Genomic DNA, 22,133 nt, shown 5'->3' on the forward strand with positions numbered 1-22,133 from the left:
TTCGCAAGTGGCCAGACAAGAACGTAGCAAACAATGAACGATCGAAGACGGCGGTCTCATTGTCATAGAAGTCGGGAAAGATGAAGCGGATTTTCTTGCACTTGGTCCGTGCACCACAGAGCTTGGCACCCACGCCAGGAAAAAAAAATAATCTCTCTGAAATTTTCCTTTCCCCTTCTCTTCCTTCTCTTGCGCTTTGCCAACTCTTATTTTTCTACCCCTGCCTTTGGGACTTTTTGAAATCTTTTCTGAAGGCCTTATCAAGGAGTAGCTTTCATCATGGGTACAGGAAAGAAGGAGGCGAACCGTAAGGTACGCCAGGGGAAGGTTGGAGATGGTATGGCCAATGTCAGAACGAAGGGTGAAAACTTCTACAGGTATGCTTTATGTGCTTTATTCAGCATGAAAAAAATATGTTTTGCTGACTTAATGGAAGAGATGCGAAGAAGGTCAAGCATCTGAACATGTTCAAGGATGGCAAGCCTCGACGAGACGCTGCTGGAAACATCACCGTCGCCGCCTCGTACCAGTCACGAGACGCACCCACGGCTCGGATTGAACCCAACCGCAAATGGTTCGGTAACACGAGAGTGATTTCTCAGGAGGCTTTAACATCCTTCCGCGAGGCAGTCGCTGAACGTGCCTCGGACCCGTACTCGGTTCTCCTCAAGACCAACAAGCTTCCCATGAGCTTAATCAGAGACAATGTTCACACTGTGAATGGACTGAAGCAGCATGAAGCGAAGATGGCCATTGAGACTGCCCCTTTCAGTGATACATTTGGTCCTAAGGCTCAAAGAAAACGTGTCAAGCTGGGTGTTGCGTCTCTGGAAGACCTGGCTGGAGAGACAGTCAAGATGCATGACGCCTACGTTGAAAAGACGGATCAAGACACTCACGAAGATGGAACAATCATCGCTTCCGGCGATGTGTCGACCGATGACAAGACTTTCAGTGAAGCACCCACTGCTCGAGAGTCCGTCTTCTCCAAAGGACAGAGCAAGCGAATTTGGAACGAGCTGTACAAGGTCATCGATTCTTCAGATGTTGTCATTCACGTGCTTGACGCTCGTGATCCCGAAGGCACACGTTGCCGAAGCGTTGAGAAGTATATTCGTGAGGAAGCTCCCCATAAGCACTTGATCTTTGTGCTTAACAAGTGTGATCTGGTTCCCACGAACGTGGCAGTAAGTAAATTCTCTGTTCATTCATTCCTACCCTCGAAGTTGTTGTCCAATCAGATCATCACATTGCATCTTCATGCTCTTTGAGAAGCCTATATGCCATTGCTAAGTCAAGTCTTCTTCCTGCGACTTTGTGTCGTGTTTTTCTCCATGGAAGTTTGTCTGTTACAGCTCTGGCAGATTGACGCTGGCCCGTGCCGAATTTCATTCTGAAGCTAGGCTGACCAGTTTTCGTTTTGAAAACTGGTCGTAAAGGGCTGAGCAGTGTTCTGTTTGTGAGTTGAGTGCTGCTTCTGCCTCGTTGGCGGCTTTGTAGCAGTCCTCTTAGTAACATTTCACACATCTCGCTATTCTCTGATCTCAAATTTCATCTGTTTTATTCGCGAAACGCTGGTAGGGGTCGCTAACTCTTCTACCAGGCATCTTGGGTACGGCATCTCTCTAAGGACTACCCCACGCTGGCGTTCCACGCTTCGATCAACAACTCCTTTGGTAAAGGTTCCTTGATTCAGCTTCTGAGACAATTCTCCTCTTTGCACTCGGATCGGAAGCAGATCTCTGTGGGATTGATTGGTTATCCTAACACCGGGAAATCATCCATCATCAACACTCTGCGGAAAAAGAAAGTTTGCACCGTGGCTCCTATCCCCGGAGAGACCAAAGTTTGGCAGTACGTGACTTTGATGAAGAGAATCTATCTCATCGACTGCCCTGGTGTGGTCCCAGCAAACCAGAACGACACGGAGCAAGATATTCTCCTTCGTGGCGTCGTTCGAATCGAGAATGTTCACAACCCTGAACAGTATATCCCTGCTGTTCTGGCAAAGGTTCAACCTAAGCACCTTGAACGCACCTATGGCATCAAGAGCACTGGAGATCCAATCGAATTCCTTAGTATTCTCGCCCGCAAGGGCGGTAGACTCCTCCGTGGAGGCGAGCCTGATTTGGATGGTGTCGCTAAGATGGTCATCAACGATTTCCTTCGAGGCAAGATACCGTGGTTCACCCCACCTCCCAAGTCAGCCGGTGGCGACAATGCAAAGATCGAAGGTCGCGAAGGTCGGCTTGGGGAGATGGGTCGAAAGAGAAAGCTTGACGAGACAAACTCGGAGCCTGCGGGAACCACCGAGAATGCCTCTAACAAGGAGGGCGCCGAGTCCGAAGATGAGGAATTCGAAGGCTTCGACGAAAGTGACGATGATGATGACTCAATTGCGAACCTTGAAATCAGCGATGAAGAAAGCGGGGAGGAGTGAACGGACTCTCTCCTTCAATAATTCACTCCATGCGAGCTAATGCTTGTACAACTACATTGCCACAGGCTGCATCATTACGCTTGTGGCTCCTCGCCGATCGCTGTTCAGACCAACGGCGCATAGCCCGGTAGGCTCCTAATTCACCTTCGGGTTGCGTTTCAGAGTCTGTGTTCCGGCACACGCATTCCATCAGGATCCGAGTGTACGGTCTGATGTAGTCGAGGCCTTGGACGCGTGTACTCAGCCCAGTCGCGGATTTCCACGACATGAATTGGGCGTGACACTCGCCAACACTTCTTTCAGTTAATCCATCGTGACAACGCAACGGTCACTGAATAGATGCTCAATGCATCGCGGTCTTATATTATTGATACCCACACCATATTAAAAACGAAGTTAACATATCACATCAACTCCTTCAGTTTGTTGTACCTTTGTAGAGACTGTAGAAGCCAGATGGGCGGTTGGGCGGTACCTAATCAACCTAGTAGTGTTTGCCTCACCGCCTGCAGCTTGTGTGGGGCACTCTAGCCTCACTTTCCCCCTCACCCAATACCACTAGCCCTTGCAGTTTGCATCATATGGTTCTCAAGACAGCAAAGTCGGCTGTATGTTGTCTTCTGTGAAACTAGCGTCCATGACTACAACTATAACTCTTCATGTCTCTGGTTCCTAGAGAGATGTGCGACCGTTCCCCCGATAATGGCGGAAGAGGGCATGTCTATTGTTCCCTACGGATCTTCTAACTTTGACGTTGTGCTGTAAGGGCTCTACTATACAGAATCTGTGCTCGAGCCAGGTGAATCTAATGGTTTCAATATCGCAGGCGTCACAACGATTCAGTCGTCGTCTTCGATCGAGACTCCCGACAGCTGGTACTGCGGAGCGCCTCTGACGGCCATGCGGGCCTTGACTTGACCGACTGTCCCTATTGCCATCGACCGCTTCGTGAAAGCAATGCAGGTCAAGAAGGGCATCATGCTAGTTCTCTAGCCCAGCCGGAATTTGTCAACCCGGACTACTTCCGCATGCTTCATAATAGCTTGCCTAGCTCCGCGGACTCATCAACACCCCCTTCTCCGCTTCGGCGTTTGGTCCAACCTGCTCTCGCCGATAGGCCCACGAGCGAGCCAGCTCCTTCCATAAGTGGAACTCAGGGGATATCCTCCGCCGCATTTACCCAGGATTACTTCAAAAAATTCTTCGTTGAAGAGAGAATTTTAGGGAAAGGGGGAAAAGGTGTGGTGCTTCTGGTAAAGCATGTGCTAGATGGGGTTTCGTTGGGACACTATGCTTGCAAACGTGTTCCGGTCGGTGACGATCACGAATGGTTGGAAAAGGTCCTGGGCGAGGTCCAATTGTTGCAACATTTGTCGCATCAGAATCTCGTATCCTATCGGCACGTATGGCTTGAGAATTCCAAAATCAGCACCTTTGGGCCGAGTGTACCGTGTGCGTTCATCCTACAACAATACTGCAACGCCGGAGATCTACACAACTATATTTGTGGCTCTGTGCAAGATACAACGACGCCACATCAATTAAAGGAGCGTCTGCGGAGAAAATCCAAGGGAGAGCCGGAACCTAAGATCGACCTTGGCGGACCTCGCAAGCTGAATTTCGAGGAGATCTATTCGTTCTTCAAGGACATCACGTCCGGCCTCCGGCACTTACATGTGAATGGTTATATACACCGGGATCTCAAACCTAATAACTGTTTACTTCATGAAACGAGCGATGGTTTACGGGTGTTGGTCAGTGACTTCGGCGAGGTCCAGGCTCAGGATACCACCCGATTGTCGACTGGGGCAACCGGAACTCTTTCATATTGTGCACCGGAAGTCCTACGACGAGAGTTCCCTGGAGGACCATTTGGCAATTTCACGTTCAAGTCAGATATCTTCTCCTTGGGGATGATACTTCATTTCCTATGCTTTGCCGAACTTCCTTACCGCAATGCTGATCTGATCCATGAGGAGAAAGAGGATCTTGATCAACTTCGCGCAGAAATCAGCCAGTGGACCGGATTTGATGACGAACGTAGGCTGCGGCCGGACTTGCCTGAGAAGCTCTATATTTTCCTCAAGCGTCTCTTATCTGTGGATCCCGACCGACGGCCGACTGCGGATGAAGTCTTGAGCGGCATTCAAGCCGGTGTCAATGGGAATGAGCATTTCCGCTTCAGGAGGTCTAGCTCCACGAGCCCCGACCCTCGTACCAACTCTAGAATTCATTCAGTCGATAGCCCCGACGCTTCATCGGTGGCCCGATCTGTCTCTCCAAGAAATACACTCGCTGGAAGCCCGGTCACTCTACGGCGCAGCCCTAACTATGAATCCAACAGTACCGTTCTTGAGGCGTCTTTTGCCAACCGCAATGGAACAGAGAAAAGAGACTCTCTCACCTCCGAGCGAGAGCTGATGATCCGACCCAGGTTTTCTCCTACTCCTTCCCCTACGCAGGATGAGATCGACCGTGCTGAACAGACAAATGAGAACCGAGATACTCGTCCCCTACAGCATTTGCTACCTCCGCCGCCAACTCGTCCTTTTCTGGCAAGGCTCTTCGGAGTAGTCTCGTCTCATCGATTGCCCACTATGCCATTTCTGCCCCTGTCTCTATTTTTCGTAAAGGTTGTTTCAGTCTTTCAGCCGTGTGCTCCCCTAGCTGTCAATCCTTGGGTTCTCTACCCCTTGCTTCTACTCGCGGGATTCGTTCTGCGGTCCCGGAGTTTACCGGCACAATTTGTTGCTCTCGGTGTCCACATCGTCATTGTCAGCCTCAGCATGCGAATCCATAAATTATGTCTCTGGCAAGCCCCACGAGAGGCAATGCTTCTTTGATTGTCCAAGGAGCGGGAAATGCGTTTGTGGGCTGGGGCTCATGCTACAATTTTTTACGTATCCTGTCATGACTTCTGCCAAAAAAGTTCCGGTTGCTGTAAAAGGCCTCTTAATTTCCTCATGACGTTACGACTGCATAAGTCTACTCAAGACTTGATACCGAAACTCTTTGTTGGACTCTTGGAGTGAAGATACAGTATGTTCAATAGTCCTAGTCGAGCGATAAAGCGAAGAATAACGTTGGAAATCCAATCTGATCATATGTACCTAAAGAGCCAGCTCCAAGTGAAACTAGCGATGCAAGGCTGAACAATCATGTAGAGGGTGAAACGTAACCGGATTCCATATGTTCCGACCCACCAACCGTCCGTAAGTACTCTACTTGAGCACAATACGTGCAGCTGATGAGCCGGAGACGAAATACAGTCAGAGAGCCCTCTTTATGTTTCGATCTTGGAATCTTCTCGAGATGGCCATACCACTGGTTCCGATATGATCATGACTCCGCCAGAGCTCCGGACGAGCAAGTGGCAGAGTGAGAATTCCAAACTACGCTCAGGAATAGATCTCTACACAAGAAAGAGAAAGGAAAAATGTTGATAGAATGGGTATATGATCTCATGACCATGGTACTTCTATGATTGCATGATGCGCGCGGCTTTGAACTTGCTCACGCGCTTGGGGGCTTCCTCTGTGTCTATCGGAACCATCTCGGGCTCGTCGTCCACGAACCCACCGTTCTGCTGGATCTTCCGGTTTCGCATCCTGTAGAACTCCGTCGCGATTTCCTTTCTGTGCAGCTGCTCGTCGAGCTCGTCTGGCTCGGGAGCGACGGCGGCTCCTTCTGAGATAGTTCGCTCGACAAGGGTGTCTGCGAGGATCTTCCCCTCCGGACCTTCGGGTTGCGGTGGCTTTTCGATGATATCTGAGATTGGTTGTGAGAATGGTTTGGGTTGCCTCGGCTTGGCAGGGAAGAGAGGAATGGAATCTGGTGTCGGGGCAGTGGGCTTGCGATGAGATGGGCGGGGATCTGAGGCTTGAATGCCGTTGGTCAAAGGAACGACGCCGGGAATCTCTTCCGCGGTTGCTTTCCTGGCACTCTTGAAGCGCGAGGCCTTCTTTGGACTGCTGCTTGCCGCTGGTGTCCTCCCGATCTGCTGAGTGCGTTCAACAATCGATTCCGCCATTGTGGGCACTTCAGGCTGCTTTGGTGGAAGAGTCTTCTTCTCGGCGACAGCAGGTTTGGGGGCGGGGGCAATATCCAGCTCTTCGGCGAAAGCAACCTTTTTCTTCGGCTTGTTCTCCTGCACCGCCGTATCAACAGACACTTGGGATTTTTCGATGCGAACAACAGCAGGCCGTTCAAGTTCCTTCTGAATATCCTCTGGGAGGGAATTGGTATCTTTGCCCACGTTCCACATGCCCTTGGCATTCAACTTCTTCTCTAGCTCCCGCATCTGCTGATGATAGTCTTCGTCCAGGACAGGATGCGTCCTTCCAAATTCGTCTTCTTCCTCTTCCTCATCATCATCATAGTCATATTCTTCGTCAATGGAGACTTCGTCCGCTTCTTCGTCTAGCTCGAGCTCGGCAACGACAGCTCCGACTTCATCCAAGCTGTATCGTAGCATCTCACGGCGCAGTTCTGCGTCTTCCGGGGGCTCATCGATATCAGTGATAGGCTGCTCCTCTTGCGTTTCCGCCAGCGATTTCGATGCTATGGTGCTCTCAGCCTGCTTTTCGGCCTGGTGATCCTCGAGTCCAGCAGCCTGGATTTCTTCAGCCCCGGCCCGATCATCCTCAGCACTGATAGGTGGTGCAGCATTTTCTGTGTCTTTCCGCTTCGGAACCTCTGGAATGTCCTTCACACCGGCCTTTTTCAGAATTTCTAGAAGTTCCGGGGCCTGGTTCCCGGGCGTAGAAGTGGAGCTGGAAATCACATTGCCATTCTCGTCGAGTTCCTCCATGATCTCCGTCATGGGAAAATCCGCAGTAGGTTCTGAGGGAAGTTGTTCGGCAGATTCCAGCGCATAAAGCTGAGATTCCGCTTTGCGCAGCCTCTTTTCCACCGTCGCGACATTTTCTTTCACATAGTCGATCCGCCTCGATATCAAATCGATAACTTGTTGCCTCGATCGTGTCACGCCTTGTTTCTCGCCCAGAATCACCTTGACTTCGTCTTCATTAACCAGCGACCCGCCGAAGTTGCGGCCTATACGGAGAAAATCGCTTGTTGTAGCATTGTCGCCTAAATTGCTGATTTCCTCCTTCAATCCGTCGTACTCGGCCTCCCATGTGCGCCAATAATACAAGGATTCCTGAAGTTTCAAGATATTGCCTTCGAGTTCAAGGCGCTGACGCTCAAGGTCTTGTAGGTGGCTGTCTGGCACGCCCATGGTAGAGATTCTCAAATGTATATCTTGTAGAAATAGTTAAAAACCATCATATAGAGTTTTATTGCATCCGACCTCACGGAAAATTGTCTGGCCAGAAGATTTTGCTGTAGGTATGCTCAGATTTTGATGGCAAAGAAGGCAAAAGAAGTTCCGCAGCGCGGAACTGCGAACCATGCTTCTGATTGGCCCGTCCCTCCAGCTCTTCAACTATCAGCTACCGCCGTCATCGACATGAACATCTTTCTCCGCTCTTGAAACTTGCTCACATTCTTTGAATACTCTCACATTTCATCGAGTGGATTAGTTTCGTCTGTCATTTTGATTGTGAATCATGCCTCCTGCTCGCGACGCCCTGGCTCATCGCGGGGATGAAGATGGTAAGTAACTACCTTATGGCTGTCAGATCTACCTACGATTAAATGCTGAATGACCCTGTGTAGAGGTCTGTCCCGTTTGCAAATCATCCCGCTACCTAAACCCGGATATGCGATTCCTCATCAACCCAGAATGCTACCATAAGATGTGCGAGTCATGTGTGGATCGAATTTTCTCATCGGGCCCTGCCAACTGCCCTGTTGCGGGATGCCATAGGACTTTACGCAAGAATCGGTTCAGAAAGCAGACCTTTGAGGATATTGGAGTGGAAAGGGAGGTGGATATACGGCGCCGAGTGATGTCGATGTAGGTTCTTCAGTGCTCAGAGTTCGTGTCCTCTGAGCTGCGCTAACGACCTCCAGTCTCAATCGCCGCGAGGAGGAGTTCGACTCGAAACGAGCCTGGGACGATTTCCTTGAACAGCGTGAAGAAATTATTGCAAATCTCGTCCACGGTACAGATGTAGCAAAGACAGAGGCGGATCTCCAAAAATACGCGCAAGAGAACATGAACTCCATTCGGGCCAACCGCGCTCTCGAAGCCCATGAGGCATCATCTTTCCAAGAACAACAGACACAGGAACAGGAGCTCGCACGTATCCGCCGGGAGGAAGCAAGGCAAGAATACGAGAACGAGCGACGAGAAGTTATCGCTGGCCGAGAAGACTATCTTGCCCGGCTTGCAGCGGGAAAACCAGGCGATGCCGCCACCATTGCCCGCGAGAACCACAAAGTCCTCCTCAAGAAATCATCTGCGCGACGTAGCGAGGAAGACCGAATTCGTCAGAAGCAGGCCGCCCTGCGCAGTTCAGAGCTCAAGAAACTCGGCCAGGCCGCCACCACTGCGGACCGCGCCGGTCCAGCAGACACAGGTCTCATCAAGGGTCTCAAGAAGATCAAGACCCCGGAGCCCGAGAAGGCCTACGATCCATTTGGCGGTTTCGTTCCCAACAAGCGCGACTACTATACCCTGCGCGATCACTACCCATCGGCTTACCTCGACCCAGTCAGACAGGACACCCGTATGCAGACAGGTGGGTACGATTTACGGGAATATTATTCTCGTACCCTGCTCGAGGCGTTTGCAGGCTTAGGATGCTTTATCGATGAGGAAGTATCTAAACGCGATGCTACGAGTACAGTTGGGAACTCAAAGCCTGTGGCCGCTGAGGGAGCAGCAATGGCTGCTGTATCGAGCTCTAAGGTAACAACATGAATATCGTTCGTTCTGATGTGATCACAAGCATGTATGGACTTTTTTTTTGTCTTTTTTTGGCGTTGACCCACAATTTTTGGACCAGAGTTCAGGCATAAGCTATCGGGTTGGATATTTAGAGCATAGCGATGGCGTTTTCTGGAATAGATTTTTTCTTTTTTTCCCTCTTCATCTCTCTGCACTCACCTGTCTCTACATCTGAAAAAAGCGATTGTCATAGAGTCAATTAATTTCAAACCAACAGGATGAATCTTTCAGTCTGTGTTCATCAATCAGGAATTTTCGACACAGAAAGAGATACGACGATAGAGAAATATTAACTGCCAAAGCTTACCAGAATTGCACGCTGAATGTGTCATCATTGGTAAGTTTGCCTTACTAACCATAACAGCGCGCCAATGGTCTAGTGGTTAGGATGCGGTCCTCCCATTCCCCTACTGGGCAAGACCGAGACACGAGTTCGAATCCCGTTTGGCGCACTCTTTTTGCTTTGGTTTTTGCTTGATACATTTTTGCATTGCTCTGATAACGTTCCTTTTGTTATGACACGGACATGCACTTTAATGAGTATTTGCAAATTATGGTGCCCTCGCCATCAGCCTGGCGAATGTACCATACAGGGTGGACGGAGGCGAGCTCGGACATGTCCTCCGAGAACTCTCAGATGTCTGGCCACCACAATGACGAAGGGGGCTAATGCTTGTGTATAAATTGGCCGAAGGGTACTTGGATATCTTGTGCCGTTAAATGATGTTTGCTTCCTACTCCGTGCATAGCCAAGTCCGAGCACACATAAGAATACAATTACGTTTATATATTGATACCCTTAATTGCGCGCGATGTCAGTCGCAGGAAGTCAGTATGTTTTGCAGACAGGGCTGGCATCCGGCATGTCCGCTACAGAAGGGCCAATGCACTCGCCGCACCCGAATCCCGTTGACCCCAAGATGAGCGAAGAGTCTTATGTGTTGCCAAGTGAGATCATACCGGACTCGCAGGCACGAATCACACTGCGAGGAAGGGCCCACGACGTTCTAGTGCCATATATATGCATCGGCGCCTGGTCCTGGGGCGACAAAGCCACGTGGAAATACGATGCAGAACGTGACCTTCCGCGGATCCGAGCCGCTTGGACGAAGTTGCGACAAGTCGGGTTGACTTTTGTTGACACGGCACCTGCGTACGGTGACGGAGAAAGCGAGCGTATATGTGGTCAACTGTTCAAGGATATGAGGCGGGAGGAATTCATCATACAGACAAAGTGGATGTCATGGCCTGACCCGACGAACGTGTTTCTCCAATCGCATGGACCCGAAAACAAGCTCAGGAGCTCGTTGCAGAGGCTTGGCCTTGAATATGTGGATGTCTACCTTGTCCATGGACCAACCCACCTTAGCATGATATCGACTGTCGCGCAGGGTCTTGCGAACTGCGTCAATAGTGGGTTGGCACGGGCCGTTGGCGTTGCCAATTATGACAAAGACGATATGATCAAAATGGCCAATGAGCTCGACAAGCACGGCATCCCCCTAGCGGTCAACCAGTGCGAGTACTCTGTCATCAGAAGACATCCAGAAGTGCATGGATTGATCCGTGAATGCCGCCAGAGGGGCATTGTCTTTCAGGGATATGCATCTCTGGGTGAGGGTCGCCTGTCGAACAAGTACTCTCGATTCCATGAGCCTCCGCGAACTTATCGTTTCAGTAGCTATCCCATGCACATGCTTGAGCCAACCCTGAACGTGCTCGAGCGAATTGCTGAACAAAGGCGTGTCCCCGTGGCCGCGGTGGCATTGAATTTCAGCATCAACAAGGGAGTTCTTCCTCTGGTGGGAATTCGGAGTGGTGAGCAAGCGGAGCAGGACATGCAGGCTCTAGGTTGGCGCCTGACACCAGACGAGATGCGACGGATTGAGGACGTGAGTATCGAGGGACACACCACGGTACTGTGGCAGCATGGTTAAAGGCATGCAATAGTCAGTACTTTTACAATCAGATTGCATTCTTGGTCAATCTAAGCACAGAACCAAGATATGACAATATTGTAGTCAGAAATGAAAAGTAAACATTGAACAAAGCGGCGAGTTATTTCAATTACCACTGTAGGTTATGGTAGGAAGATTCTCGACTGTGGGTTGGCTTGATGTCAGAGGGAGTCATACGTGGTGAAATAATAGGGCGATGATTATGATGTTGTTGCCCCGCCCTCCCCTCAGTTCCGGCGTAGCACTCCCCGCATCACAGAAAGCCCAACGACCATCTTCGCTCTTTAGCCTCTCAAACCCACAAGTCTAGCCTAAGATCTCCTTTGAATCTGACATCGAAAAATGGAGCGGTCTAACAAGCCCTCAGCCATTGGTGTGGCCGCATCACTACCCCAGCCCACCATCACCTTCCGGGAGAACAAGATCGAGGCCACCTTGCCCACCGGCGAGTCAGTCACTGTTCACTTGTATGGAGCAACGGTCACCTCGTGGAAGCTTGCAAATGGGCGGGAACAGTTGTTCATGAGTGAAAAGGCTCATTTGGATGGCTCCAAGCCTATCCGCGGTGGCATCCCCGTTGTGTTCCCTGTACGTCTAAGACCACTTTATCCGCAAATGGCAGCAGCATTAATCCGAGAAATCTTCCATTTGCTATAGGTCTTCGGTCCTCCTCCTCCTAACCACGCTACCTCCTCCCTCCCGCAGCATGGCTTTGCGCGCAACTCCAACTGGGAGTTCCTGGGCAAGTCATCATCCGAATCGCTAGGGAAGAAAGATTGTGATGATTCGGTCAAGCTCGACTTCGGTCTGTCTCACACTATGCTGAGCGAGGAATTCCGGAAGGCTTGGCCGTATGAGTTTGGCCTTGTGTACAGTGTTACCTTGACCAAGGAAGGTCTGGAAACATCCCTGCAAGTGCAGAACAAGGGCAACGAGAATTTCGACTTCCAGGTTCTGATGCACACCTATCTCAGAATTGATGTAAGCTGCCATTTATATCCTGACGCTGCTGTGTCACGTTGCTAATTACCAATGCGTCCCAGGACATCTCGCAAATCCGGGTTAAGAACCTCGAATCCAAGACCTACATCGATAAGACCCGAAACGCTACTACGCACACCGAGACTTCGCCTGCATTGGAGATCAACGAGGAGACAGATCGTGTGTACAAAGAATTGGACCCTAAGGTTCCCATCATCGTGGCATCTGCCGCTGACGACAAGCCTATTTTCTCTGTTACACGCGAGGGGTTGAATGATGTCGTTGTCTGGAACCCTTGGATCGAAAAGGCCAAGGGCATGGCCGATTTTGCCCCGGATGACGCATACAAGAAGATGATTTGCATCGAGGCCGGTTCTGTCGCTGGCTGGCAGACCTTGGAGGCTGGCGAGTCCTGGGAGGGGAGCCAGTCAATTCGCCCGAGGTTGTAAATGCAAGGATGCAATGGCGGGGTTGATATTTTCTGTTATTGAATGATGATGATAGCGAACTCTTGTGATGCCTTAAGGAACTAACTTAAACAAACTTGCAGTCTGAGAGTGTCTCTCAAGGTTCAAATGGAAAGTAATTCTTGCTGGACTCATGCTGGGTTTCGCCCATTGCGTTGGATAGATTTCAATTGTTGTTCTTACACATTGCGGCCCTTGAGAGATAGAAATGCAAACATTCATAATTTTATCGGGTAGCTTCGGACACTCTCCAGTCATGATGGTCCCTTCTCTGTATCCAACTCGGCAGGAAGACCTTGCGCGATGTCGACGCTGTATTGCGGCCTCCTATAATCACGTCTTCCGCCAACGAACCACCATAACGCGGTCAAAGTGACTAGTCCTACAGCAATAACACTTGAATAGTTCATGTTGTGAACTGTGACCGGGAGGGTGAGTGGAAAGCAAAAGAGAACAATTGTAACAAGAATATAGACCACAGCCACTCCGTTCACCACCAAGCCGATCTTTCTTCCCATGTAGAAAGGTCCGGGCACTATATTCTTGCGGCCTGTCAGCACATGCGGCAGAATAGCCCCTAGATATGACAGAGTGCTCAGCACAACATAGGACGATAGTAGTGCCTGGAATGCGGTAGTACTGCCTATGTATATGCAACCCAGGCAACTCACCATACCAGCCATAGCTACTGTGGCGCGGATGGGATTCTTCTGTGTTGGATGGACATGACTGAAATATGAGGCGAAAGGCGTTGCGTTGTCACGAGCAAGACTCCACCACATGCGACCCCCGGTGATGTAAACCCCAACTAGGGTTGGAAACGCGGTCAGGAAGAGCACCGCAACCAGTCCGACTGCCCCCTGCCTGGACCCAGTGGCTTGTCGGTAGATTTCTGCTGTTGGAAAAGACGAGATATCGCTATGTAAAACAGCGTCAAGGTCCTCAATGGAGTACAGCAAAGCAATTAGGTAGACAAAAGTCGTGATAAAGGCAGTTAACATCTGGAGCATCATTCCTTGAGGGACTCTGGTTCTGGGCTTCACAACTATATAGAAAACATTGTTACCCAGGAATGTAGTAGCCTTCAGGAGCAAGATCACTAACCTTCTTCGGAAAGATGAGTGATGCAGTCGGGGACTCCGACTGAAAAGGCCGGGTTGATCAAACCTATGAGGAAGCAAATTCCATCCGACCAACCGCCAGTGTTGTTGTGATATCTTCTCCAAACCTCATCATTGCTTGCATGCTTTCTCGGCATGACGGCGAGGATAATGACAGTCACCAACAGACCACACATAGAGAGCACAAGAGCAGCTCGGTTCAACGTAGGGATATGTTTATTCCCGAAACAAACTATCGCGCAGCATATCCAAGCCAGCAGTTGGAAAACGATGAACACCTGCCACGAATGCCATTGCGAGCCGGGATTGAGGAGCATGTACATGGCCACGGCCTCATTTCCGAGCATGGAGCTAATCGACGCAGCTGACAGAAGCCAGGCACAAGCATTCAGATATCCGGTTAAAAAGCCAACAAACCGTCCATATTCTTGGCTTGACACCGATGCCCAATAATAAACACCCCCGGCTGATGGCATCGAAGACGCGAGCTCGGACAGGGATGCGGATATGAGTGTATAGAATATACTGACAAGTATGAGGCCGTAAAGCATTGCCATGGAGCCTCCATCTTGCAGAGCTGCCACGACCGTTCCTCCAGTAACGGCCCAGGAGCTACGCGAACATATCAGCAAACTGTGCAGATGGCCAGCCTAGTGCTTGACCTACTTCGCAATGACAATACCGAGACTGACCAAGCTGAAGAGATCAAAGTGTCTTCTCAGCTCCTGCTTGTGTCCTAAGGCAGCCTCTAAACGTGCATCGTCCATCATGTTGGGATCATAGGAAGTATCCATCTGGTTGACTGGGTGAAGTGATGCAGTGGTGAGAAGGGGAGCCCAATCGTTTTTGTACAACCAAGACTGGTGCTCTCGATGTGCCACAGGTGAGGCACTCGGTGGCATGTGCTCCTGAAACCACCTACCTCCTAACTCTTACCTCCTGCCCCATGCAAGGAGTTGTGGCTGCCCCCATATGGACGCCACGTGGGTTGCATATCTGAACAGCGTAGGCTTACTTGGTCAAAATCGCCGATGCCATGGCCAGCGGTAGAATACCATCTTGTCCATCCCGAGCATACGCCGCGAGTCGTCGCCATGGGATATGGTAAGATTTGGCGAGCTGTGGTATGATAAGATGAACCATCCAAGAGACTACAGTCTCTCAGAATCTTTGACAACGTCTGCAAGTACCTACTGCTACAACCGCTAGAGGGGTAAGGGAACTTTGCTCTTGCGATCCCCACGCAAGGGGGAGCTCAGGTATGTAGTATTTTCCTGTCGATCCTCGCGCTGAGTCCACATTCTCGGGCATATTCATTGGCTTTTCGATTGTTCTCTGCTATTTCCATATTTGGATAAAGAAACGAGAAAGCTTCCGGTGCATGGTGGTGGATTTCTGACAAGAGAGAGGACGATAAACGTCAGAGACCTAATGCAGACCAAATTATGTCTTATATGTCCCAACCACTTGCTGCTCGATGAAGTTCGCCTTCTCCAAACTCTTTCGCCAAAGTAACTACTTCTAGGATCATCACATAGTCCAATACTATGGTCCTTGCTTTTAGCACTGAATCATGTAATCCGCAGCCTTGTTTATATCATTTCTTCCCCCGATTATTTGGTAGGTCGTCGAACTGAATATATCTAAATGAATTGAGTCGAAAAGAGCAGTTAATTGCCATAGTTACATATACATATGATCACGCTCGATCATACAGGCGCCGAAAACCCACTAATTGCAAAATTCAGCTGTTTCTTCGCATTGTCCCGGCCGATGCAACGATACGCCTCAACACCTCCCACTGCCTCCTTAATGGCCTTCGCACCATTATCCCACCAGCCACAGCCATTTCGATGGGCTCATATGGGTAGTTGATGCTGAAGAGGACTCCGTCGGTGCCTATCTCGGCCATCACATACTTGAGTGTCGCCGTAGAGGAGTGTCCGCTGGTGGCGATCCAGATATTCTGCGTAAAACAATCATAAACGGTATTCTTGCACATGACTTTGCCCTTCTTTCAGTACCTGCCGTCCCCCGCAGTACTCCAAGTACATTGAAATACTTTGAGGGGGGCATGTCGAACAAAGTCGCTGGCCAAGCCCTGATTTCGTCGGTGGCTCGATAATACCATTCTTTTTGAAAGTGTTCGCCATGTCCTTAAGATCGACCTTTTTGATCGGTGCATGGCGCCCACCGATATCCTTTACCCTGGTACGTGGATGCCAAAGAACGTGGAATGAAGGAATTGCTGGGCTGTGACCGAGGGCCCAGACCGCATCACTTGGATCGTGTTGACTGTCTCATTTATTGCTCCGTGGGTCTCTACTAAACAGCGCCACTGGCTTTCGTCTGCTGGGATGTACTCTGGAAGTCCACCCTTCCCCCGATCGTGAGGATCCCATACGCGGGGCGCTGAGAGCCGCGCCGGTTCCATGCTGCATCCTGAGGTATCTCAGGAGCTGGCCTATCCCATCTAACCACCGTCTGCAGACTTGCGCTGTGTAATGAGAAAGGAACCGCGTGTTCCCCCTGCGACATTAAGGGTGTTCAAATTTGAACGCCCCTGGCTCCCCCAGTTTCAGTGTGCATTGCCTGCGGCTCCGTGATGAGCCCATTGACTGGGTCAAAAACCCAGTTCAAAATGGAGTTCCAGACTCCGTTGATATCCCGTTCCGCACTGTGTCAGCTTAGGCGACGTATCCCAACAGATATAGCCAGGATACCCATGTACTAGCATCAGTTAGTTAACAAGATAGACTTTCCATCAAAGTGCAATACATACAAAGCTTATAGCAAGATTTGACCGATCACAGCCATATTATCATTACGTTAGTGTTTTGGTGGGCCTTTAGAGAGAGTGGTAGGAAGAAAGAGAAACACTAAGCAGACTCCGAGGGCAGAGGGCTTAACATATTAGGCTAACCCACCAAGGTTCTGGGAAGTGGACAAGATAGTGAATATAGCAATGCTGGAAGCGAATAAGATAACCACCTACCAGGTAGTGAATGTGACATATAGCAGTAGACTTTCGTACTTTAATTAAATAACCATCTAGGGCACCCAAGCACATCCTAGCTAGTTGCTTGGGACTATAAGCCCATTCCCCATGGTACATGAACAGCGCTTCTAAATCACAATCACTGGCCTACACCTTCATACAAAAGGCGGAGAAAATTCACCTTGATGCCATTAAGCAGTTTCAGTGTTTGAGCACGATAGTTCAACCCACTATTACAGTACCAATTATCATCTAATAATAGCTCCTCAACCCCCAGGCACAGTCCTGACCAGTTTGCTGCAGTTCCGGCCTTGATCAGGTCGTCGAGTTCAAACAATAGCTGTGTGTTACATCGGGCTTGCCAGTAGGTGTTAGGCAAGCTCCATCGAAAGGCTTCCAGTAGATTACGTATATTGTTAATGCGCTGTTGGCAATGTGGTTGAGTCTCATAGATCAAATCCACAATAGTCATCGCAATATCAAGAGACAGGCAGAAACCCTGTGACTGGATCCCACTTTGTCCTTGGCCAGAATTGTCTTTTCGTGGCTGGATGTTTTGAGCGATCAATCGTTGTATGTCGGGAATTCTCAATGGACTCCCGGGTGTATGCCACAATCTGCATTTCGTCCACTTTGCAGGCAGCTTGAGAAGCTCAGCCGAAGTACACGTACGCTGTTCTTTCAGCCAGTGTGTGCAAAGTGTGCCCTCCATATAGCAGACCCCATCGACAGATGCATGGTTCCAGAATCCTTCAACAGCACGGACAAATATGTGGAGATTTGGGATGATGAGATCATGTCCAACAAATCGTTCGAGGAGCAACCAGCAGTGGGCATGAATCGGATATCCTATGCATTGCCCTGCCCTTCGGGGCTTGTCTTGTCCGAACAGATTCGCCATGTGGAAGTCCGCATTCCAACGGTTCGCATGTAATGCTGAATTTCTGATGAAGGCCCTCTTAGGGTTCCTCGGAATTGGCAGTTCCCAGGATCTCGACGAACTTCTGTGTGAGATTCCAGATAAAAGCATCTGGTTTGTCTTTGGGTCGTCAAGAACTAGACAACTCGACTCAATCAGCATATTACCTCCAAGGTGGAACCTCTGCTCCACAAATCATACAGCACAGCACTGGCTCTACCCTCTGGATGCCCATCTTTCTGCGTTCAGCACATCAACATATGGCTACTGGCGATATTCCTCGTGCAAGAATGGAATAAAAACTTTGCACACTCAAAGATGATGTCATGTTTAGCCGTTGAATGGCTAGACAAGAAATTCATCTGGGAGTTAATGGTGATGTCAATGGATATGTAGCTCATCCATTACCTGCGTATGAACTCACCACTGCTGCAATATTTAAGCTTGAGAATATAATAGCCTGGCTTAAACATTGAAATCCTTGCCCAGGCAGCCACAATGGAGAGTTTATACGCAGCACCACAGCTTTTTCTAATTTGAGGTCATGTTGTTTAGAATAACCATGAGTGCACCAAATCCATTTAGCGAACATCTTGCACCGCGAAAAGCTGTAATATGCCCTAATATCGGGGGCTCATTCATGGACAATGTTGTCCGACATGGCTCCCTCGCTTAAAATATTTATTCCTAGTCTGACGGGCAAAAGGGCACCTGAGGGAAACATGGCGTTAACGTACTCTGTATTCATCTTCTTAAAACATTCAGCAATTTATGATTCTGTGATTGAACCATACATAAGATAGCTTTTCATTCGTCATGGAGGAGACTTCAGACTATCAATTGACAAGCATGCCCATAAATAATCTGTACAGTGTATTAAATGATAGAGCTGAAACCCATCCTCTGCAAACTCAAGGTCATTGCTGATTCTCAAATATAGCATTTTACTGCGTTGTTGTCTGCGGTAGGCCTGGACTCGATTCTCCCACTCGACTAAGTCAGCTCTGAAAATCAAACGAGTTGAGATGTTTCTATTGAAGAGACATTATTGAGCTGCTCATTGTGGATGATAGCTACGGATGTGCAGAGTGACTGCAGATACGCAGATTGAATCTATGATCTGGAACACGTGAATGATGGGACCTATCAATTGTCCAGTTTTCCTCCTTCGGCCAATGTTTGCCGACTAAAGGAGATTAAGTGACAGGATAACCATCATCCGTTGTTTCCGTGCTAACTACTTTAATCCTTTGTCGCAAGCCTAGAAGCTCATGGCCTCACAACACCAGGCGGCCCTAGCGCTTTTGGAAAGTGTTGCCTGCTTGGACAGAGGAAGCATCTGTAATTGTCCGTCTGGGTCGCCACAAAGCCCGCAAAGCAAAGATGAGCTTCAACTCTGAGTTGGATTTAGCTACTGACACCTAAGGTCTCATGCGGCCATAGATAACTCAGCTGGAGTGAGAGGTGTTCGGAGGTGTTGCTCCAGGGCTTCTCCACTAGCTAAACATACGCGTGGTTTTCGGAGCGATAAACCATTCGAGAAGAGGCGGCTGGAAATCCTGGCTTGCGGCTTTCCTCTCTTTCGGAGCCTCTCTACCTGAGGTACGTACTGGCAAAGAATGACCCTTTGACAACACTCTGGGAATGACGTACATTGTTCCGCCATGTTTGTTATTTGTCCTTTTCTTCTCCTGAACAATTTGTGGAGACCTATGCCTTTACCGAGATTGAATTTGGCAATGCAGCCTTACATACTGGAGAATGCTTTGGCTGGTATGAGACATGTATGAATGACTCTAATCAATGCCTGACCGCTATTTGGACAAATGGACTGACGATGATTGAAGAAGTTTGATCTCAACGGATCATAAACAGGGCTATTGTGCATCACCAGGTGAGCAATGTGAGCACCTGCTAGGAAAGCAAAGCGTGGAATAGCTTACCACTGAGGGTTCCAAACGCACGCTCGAAGACTACTTTGCGTTGTATTTGGTTTAAGCTTGCCATTATGCCGATCTTGACTGTCTTGCGCAAGTCATGAGGACAAGCGAACCCTGTTCGGGCCTGGACGCAAAATGTCGTGGCGTCAGAGACCTTACATGCGAAATTGCATCCTTGAATACCCTTGGTTGTAGAAGAGATCAACCCAGGGAGGAAATCCCGCTTACAGAAGCTTAATGGGGAGCTATGCAGATGTCCCTCCAAGTGGCTAGGATGCGCTTAAGACGGCAAACGCATGTGATGGCATTCAACAACCTCCCTCACTTGAAAAGGCTTTGGTTGGACGTGCAAGGGAGATAAGGACTCAAAGATAAATAATCCAACATGATTCGAGCGGAAGGACACCGGTGGGTCATACAATTTCGTGGCTCGTGCTCCCCAGCCTGTCAACCTGTTCGGACTCGCAGCTCGAGTGGCTGGAGTTGGGAAACATCCAAGCATTCTTTGATGCGGAAGAATGCACTCAAGCGGTGTTGCCGAACAATGGATGTTTCTCTGAGCGTGGATGTGGCCAATGGTCCTTACGACCTATGGTCCTGGCGTCCCTTGCTTTGAACTCTCCCTTCCCTCCCTTTCTTCCCTTGCTTCATCTAGGTCTTGAGTCTGACAAATTACGACAGACAACAAATGAGGGACTGCGATCTGCATCGTTTCAGTTCTGATAGGAAATTTCAGGATGATAGTGCGGTCAATCAATGTTTGGATACGCGGACCATTTGATAGACCTAAGACATTATGGCTCAGTGTGAAATGGCTGATAGGGCTCGATCTTTAAAACCTCTAAACGGCGATGCAACCTTGACGTTGCGTACGAACTGAAGCTATTTGCTTCGGAGGAGCAATAGCACCCAATGTCAGATTGCCCATCCGTTGCGCTCCATTGTCACGATGGGGAACGTGTCGCCCACTCCACACCAGCTGCTCACGGAGTCTCTCATCTTCTGGAGCATTGCGATTGTCCTCTACGTGGGTAGAATGTATGTACGTTGAGACGCCTTTGAGAGGTGGTAATGTCTGATCAGGCGAAGGATATCTCGAGTTATCTCGAATGGATCGGTCAAGCGCTTATACTGTATGCTCCGGTAAGATTTGCGCCAGCCCGTATCACAGCTGCTAACGGTAACTGGTGCAATAGTTGATGACTATGTCATGAGTGCAACATTTGTGAGTGTGGACCGTCTGCTCGTCCTCTATCGCAAACGGCTGACCTGGCAATGACCTCATCCTAGTTGATCTATACGAGTCTACTAATTCTGATCCAAATATCCGCCCGTTATGCAACGAACCTGATGGACCCAGCCGACTACGACAAAGTTTTAGCCAATCCTCAAGAAGTCAAGGACCGGATCATTGGTAGTAAGATCGTCATTGGATTGGAACAGTGCATGCTGTTCTCGACCTGGGGAGTCAAGATCTGTATGCTGACCCTGTTCTGGCGGTTAACCAAGAACCTCCGGTTACATCTCTATGTCAAGATAATCGCGGTGTATGTTGCGCTTGGGTTCGTTGTCATAATGGTCACCTATTATGGCGTCTACTGCCGACCATTCTCCCAGTACTGGGCCATGCCTGTCCAGGACCTGCAATGTGCGACCTACCAGAACTACTCCATCACTCAGGCTGTCTTCAACATATCGTCGGATGCAGCTATGCTAGCAGTCCCGGTCCCGCTACTCATTAAAGCACAGATGAAGATGAGAAAAAAGCTACTGCTTATCTGCATCATGAGCCTCGGCGTATTCACCATTGCGGCGGCCATCCTGAACAAAGTGTTCAATTTCGCCTCCCCTTTGACCACGACCTATCAGATTTGGTATATTCGGGAGGCCAGCACAGCAATGTACGTGGCGAACTTGATGTGCTTATGGCCGCTGCTCCGCAAGCTATTCGGTCTGAAATCATTCCTATACGGAAGCAGGCAGTACCGACAGCAGGGCGCTCAGGCCGGCAAGGAATCCTCAGGCTCACAGTCGCGACCTTCGCTTACTCTCAACCGTGTCCTCAAGATCAAAGGATCCGGATATCGACGGGCTATCAAGGAGCTTATGCCGTCCCTCAGACTAGATGGACGAGAAGCAAGCAAGGAAGCAATCGCCAAACCATCCTGTGAACACCTGGAAAACTCCGCAGAGCTCCAGGGAATAGACTTGGATGAATGGGACTATCAACAAGAATGTGTGAAAAAGGGACGTGTGCAAATCGATCTTGAAGCTGGATCGACCAAGGATAAGAATATATTGGAATCAGGGTCTAGACCGGGTTCACCAGGGCGAATAGCCGGTTACCAAACGGGGTAATGGAGGGTTTAATCCTGAATATAGAATGAATGAATCTCAAAGAGTTGACCATGACATGTAGTAGAATAACTGAGTATACCATTAACTCCCGGAAT

General features: G+C 49.4%; 8 protein-coding genes and 1 non-coding gene across 9 annotated transcripts; 7 read left to right on the forward strand and 2 right to left on the reverse strand.

Moving 5' to 3' along the window:
* Positions 1-279: 279 nt before the first annotated feature.
* On the forward strand, positions 280-2,440 carry Aud_007463 (putative GTPase NOG2; the record flags this gene model as incomplete). Its single annotated transcript, XM_043292354.1, has 3 exons — positions 280-377; positions 437-1,187; positions 1,604-2,440. 3 exons carry the CDS (start codon positions 280-282, stop codon positions 2,438-2,440), a joined length of 1,686 nt encoding a protein of 561 aa, XP_043148289.1.
* Positions 2,441-3,142: 702 nt separating this feature from the next.
* On the forward strand, positions 3,143-5,283 carry Aud_007464 (protein kinase IKS1; the record flags this gene model as incomplete). The annotated part of the gene is made up of 2 exons (XM_043292355.1): positions 3,143-3,201; positions 3,267-5,283. 2 exons carry the CDS (start codon positions 3,143-3,145, stop codon positions 5,281-5,283), a joined length of 2,076 nt encoding a protein of 691 aa, XP_043148290.1.
* Positions 5,284-5,918: 635 nt separating this feature from the next.
* Positions 5,919-7,679, reverse strand: Aud_007465 (prefoldin-like protein; the record flags this gene model as incomplete). The annotated part of the gene is made up of 1 exon (XM_043292356.1): positions 5,919-7,679. The coding sequence occupies one exon, from the start codon at positions 7,677-7,679 to the stop codon at positions 5,919-5,921; it is 1,761 nt and encodes a 586-aa protein (XP_043148291.1).
* A 331-nt stretch (positions 7,680-8,010) lies between these two features.
* Positions 8,011-9,269, forward strand: Aud_007466 (TFIIH/NER complex subunit TFB3; the record flags this gene model as incomplete). Its single annotated transcript, XM_043292357.1, has 3 exons — positions 8,011-8,056; positions 8,120-8,360; positions 8,417-9,269. 3 exons carry the CDS (start codon positions 8,011-8,013, stop codon positions 9,267-9,269), a joined length of 1,140 nt encoding a protein of 379 aa, XP_043148292.1.
* Positions 9,270-9,661: 392 nt separating this feature from the next.
* Positions 9,662-9,748, forward strand: Aud_007467. Its single transcript has one exon. It is a non-coding gene; the product is annotated as a tRNA-Gly (tRNA).
* A 360-nt stretch (positions 9,749-10,108) lies between these two features.
* On the forward strand, positions 10,109-11,233 carry Aud_007468 (aldo/keto reductase; the record flags this gene model as incomplete). Its single annotated transcript, XM_043292358.1, has 1 exon — positions 10,109-11,233. The coding sequence occupies one exon, from the start codon at positions 10,109-10,111 to the stop codon at positions 11,231-11,233; it is 1,125 nt and encodes a 374-aa protein (XP_043148293.1).
* A 363-nt stretch (positions 11,234-11,596) lies between these two features.
* Positions 11,597-12,684, forward strand: Aud_007469 (D-hexose-6-phosphate mutarotase; the record flags this gene model as incomplete). The annotated part of the gene is made up of 3 exons (XM_043292359.1): positions 11,597-11,842; positions 11,912-12,235; positions 12,298-12,684. The coding sequence occupies 3 exons, from the start codon at positions 11,597-11,599 to the stop codon at positions 12,682-12,684; spliced, it is 957 nt and encodes a 318-aa protein (XP_043148294.1).
* A 272-nt stretch (positions 12,685-12,956) lies between these two features.
* Positions 12,957-14,617, reverse strand: Aud_007470 (putative choline transport protein; the record flags this gene model as incomplete). The annotated part of the gene is made up of 4 exons (XM_043292360.1): positions 12,957-13,325; positions 13,374-13,747; positions 13,807-14,435; positions 14,490-14,617. The coding sequence occupies 4 exons, from the start codon at positions 14,615-14,617 to the stop codon at positions 12,957-12,959; spliced, it is 1,500 nt and encodes a 499-aa protein (XP_043148295.1).
* A 6,012-nt stretch (positions 14,618-20,629) lies between these two features.
* On the forward strand, positions 20,630-22,038 carry Aud_007471 (uncharacterized protein; the record flags this gene model as incomplete). Its single annotated transcript, XM_043292361.1, has 2 exons — positions 20,630-20,707; positions 20,971-22,038. The coding sequence occupies 2 exons, from the start codon at positions 20,630-20,632 to the stop codon at positions 22,036-22,038; spliced, it is 1,146 nt and encodes a 381-aa protein (XP_043148296.1).
* Between the last annotated feature and the right edge of the window lie 95 nt (positions 22,039-22,133).

The sequence above is a fragment of the Aspergillus udagawae genome, assembly GCF_001078395.1.
Source record: "Aspergillus udagawae IFM 46973 DNA, scaffold_5, whole genome shotgun sequence".
Lineage (NCBI taxonomy): Eukaryota > Fungi > Ascomycota > Eurotiomycetes > Eurotiales > Aspergillaceae > Aspergillus > Aspergillus udagawae.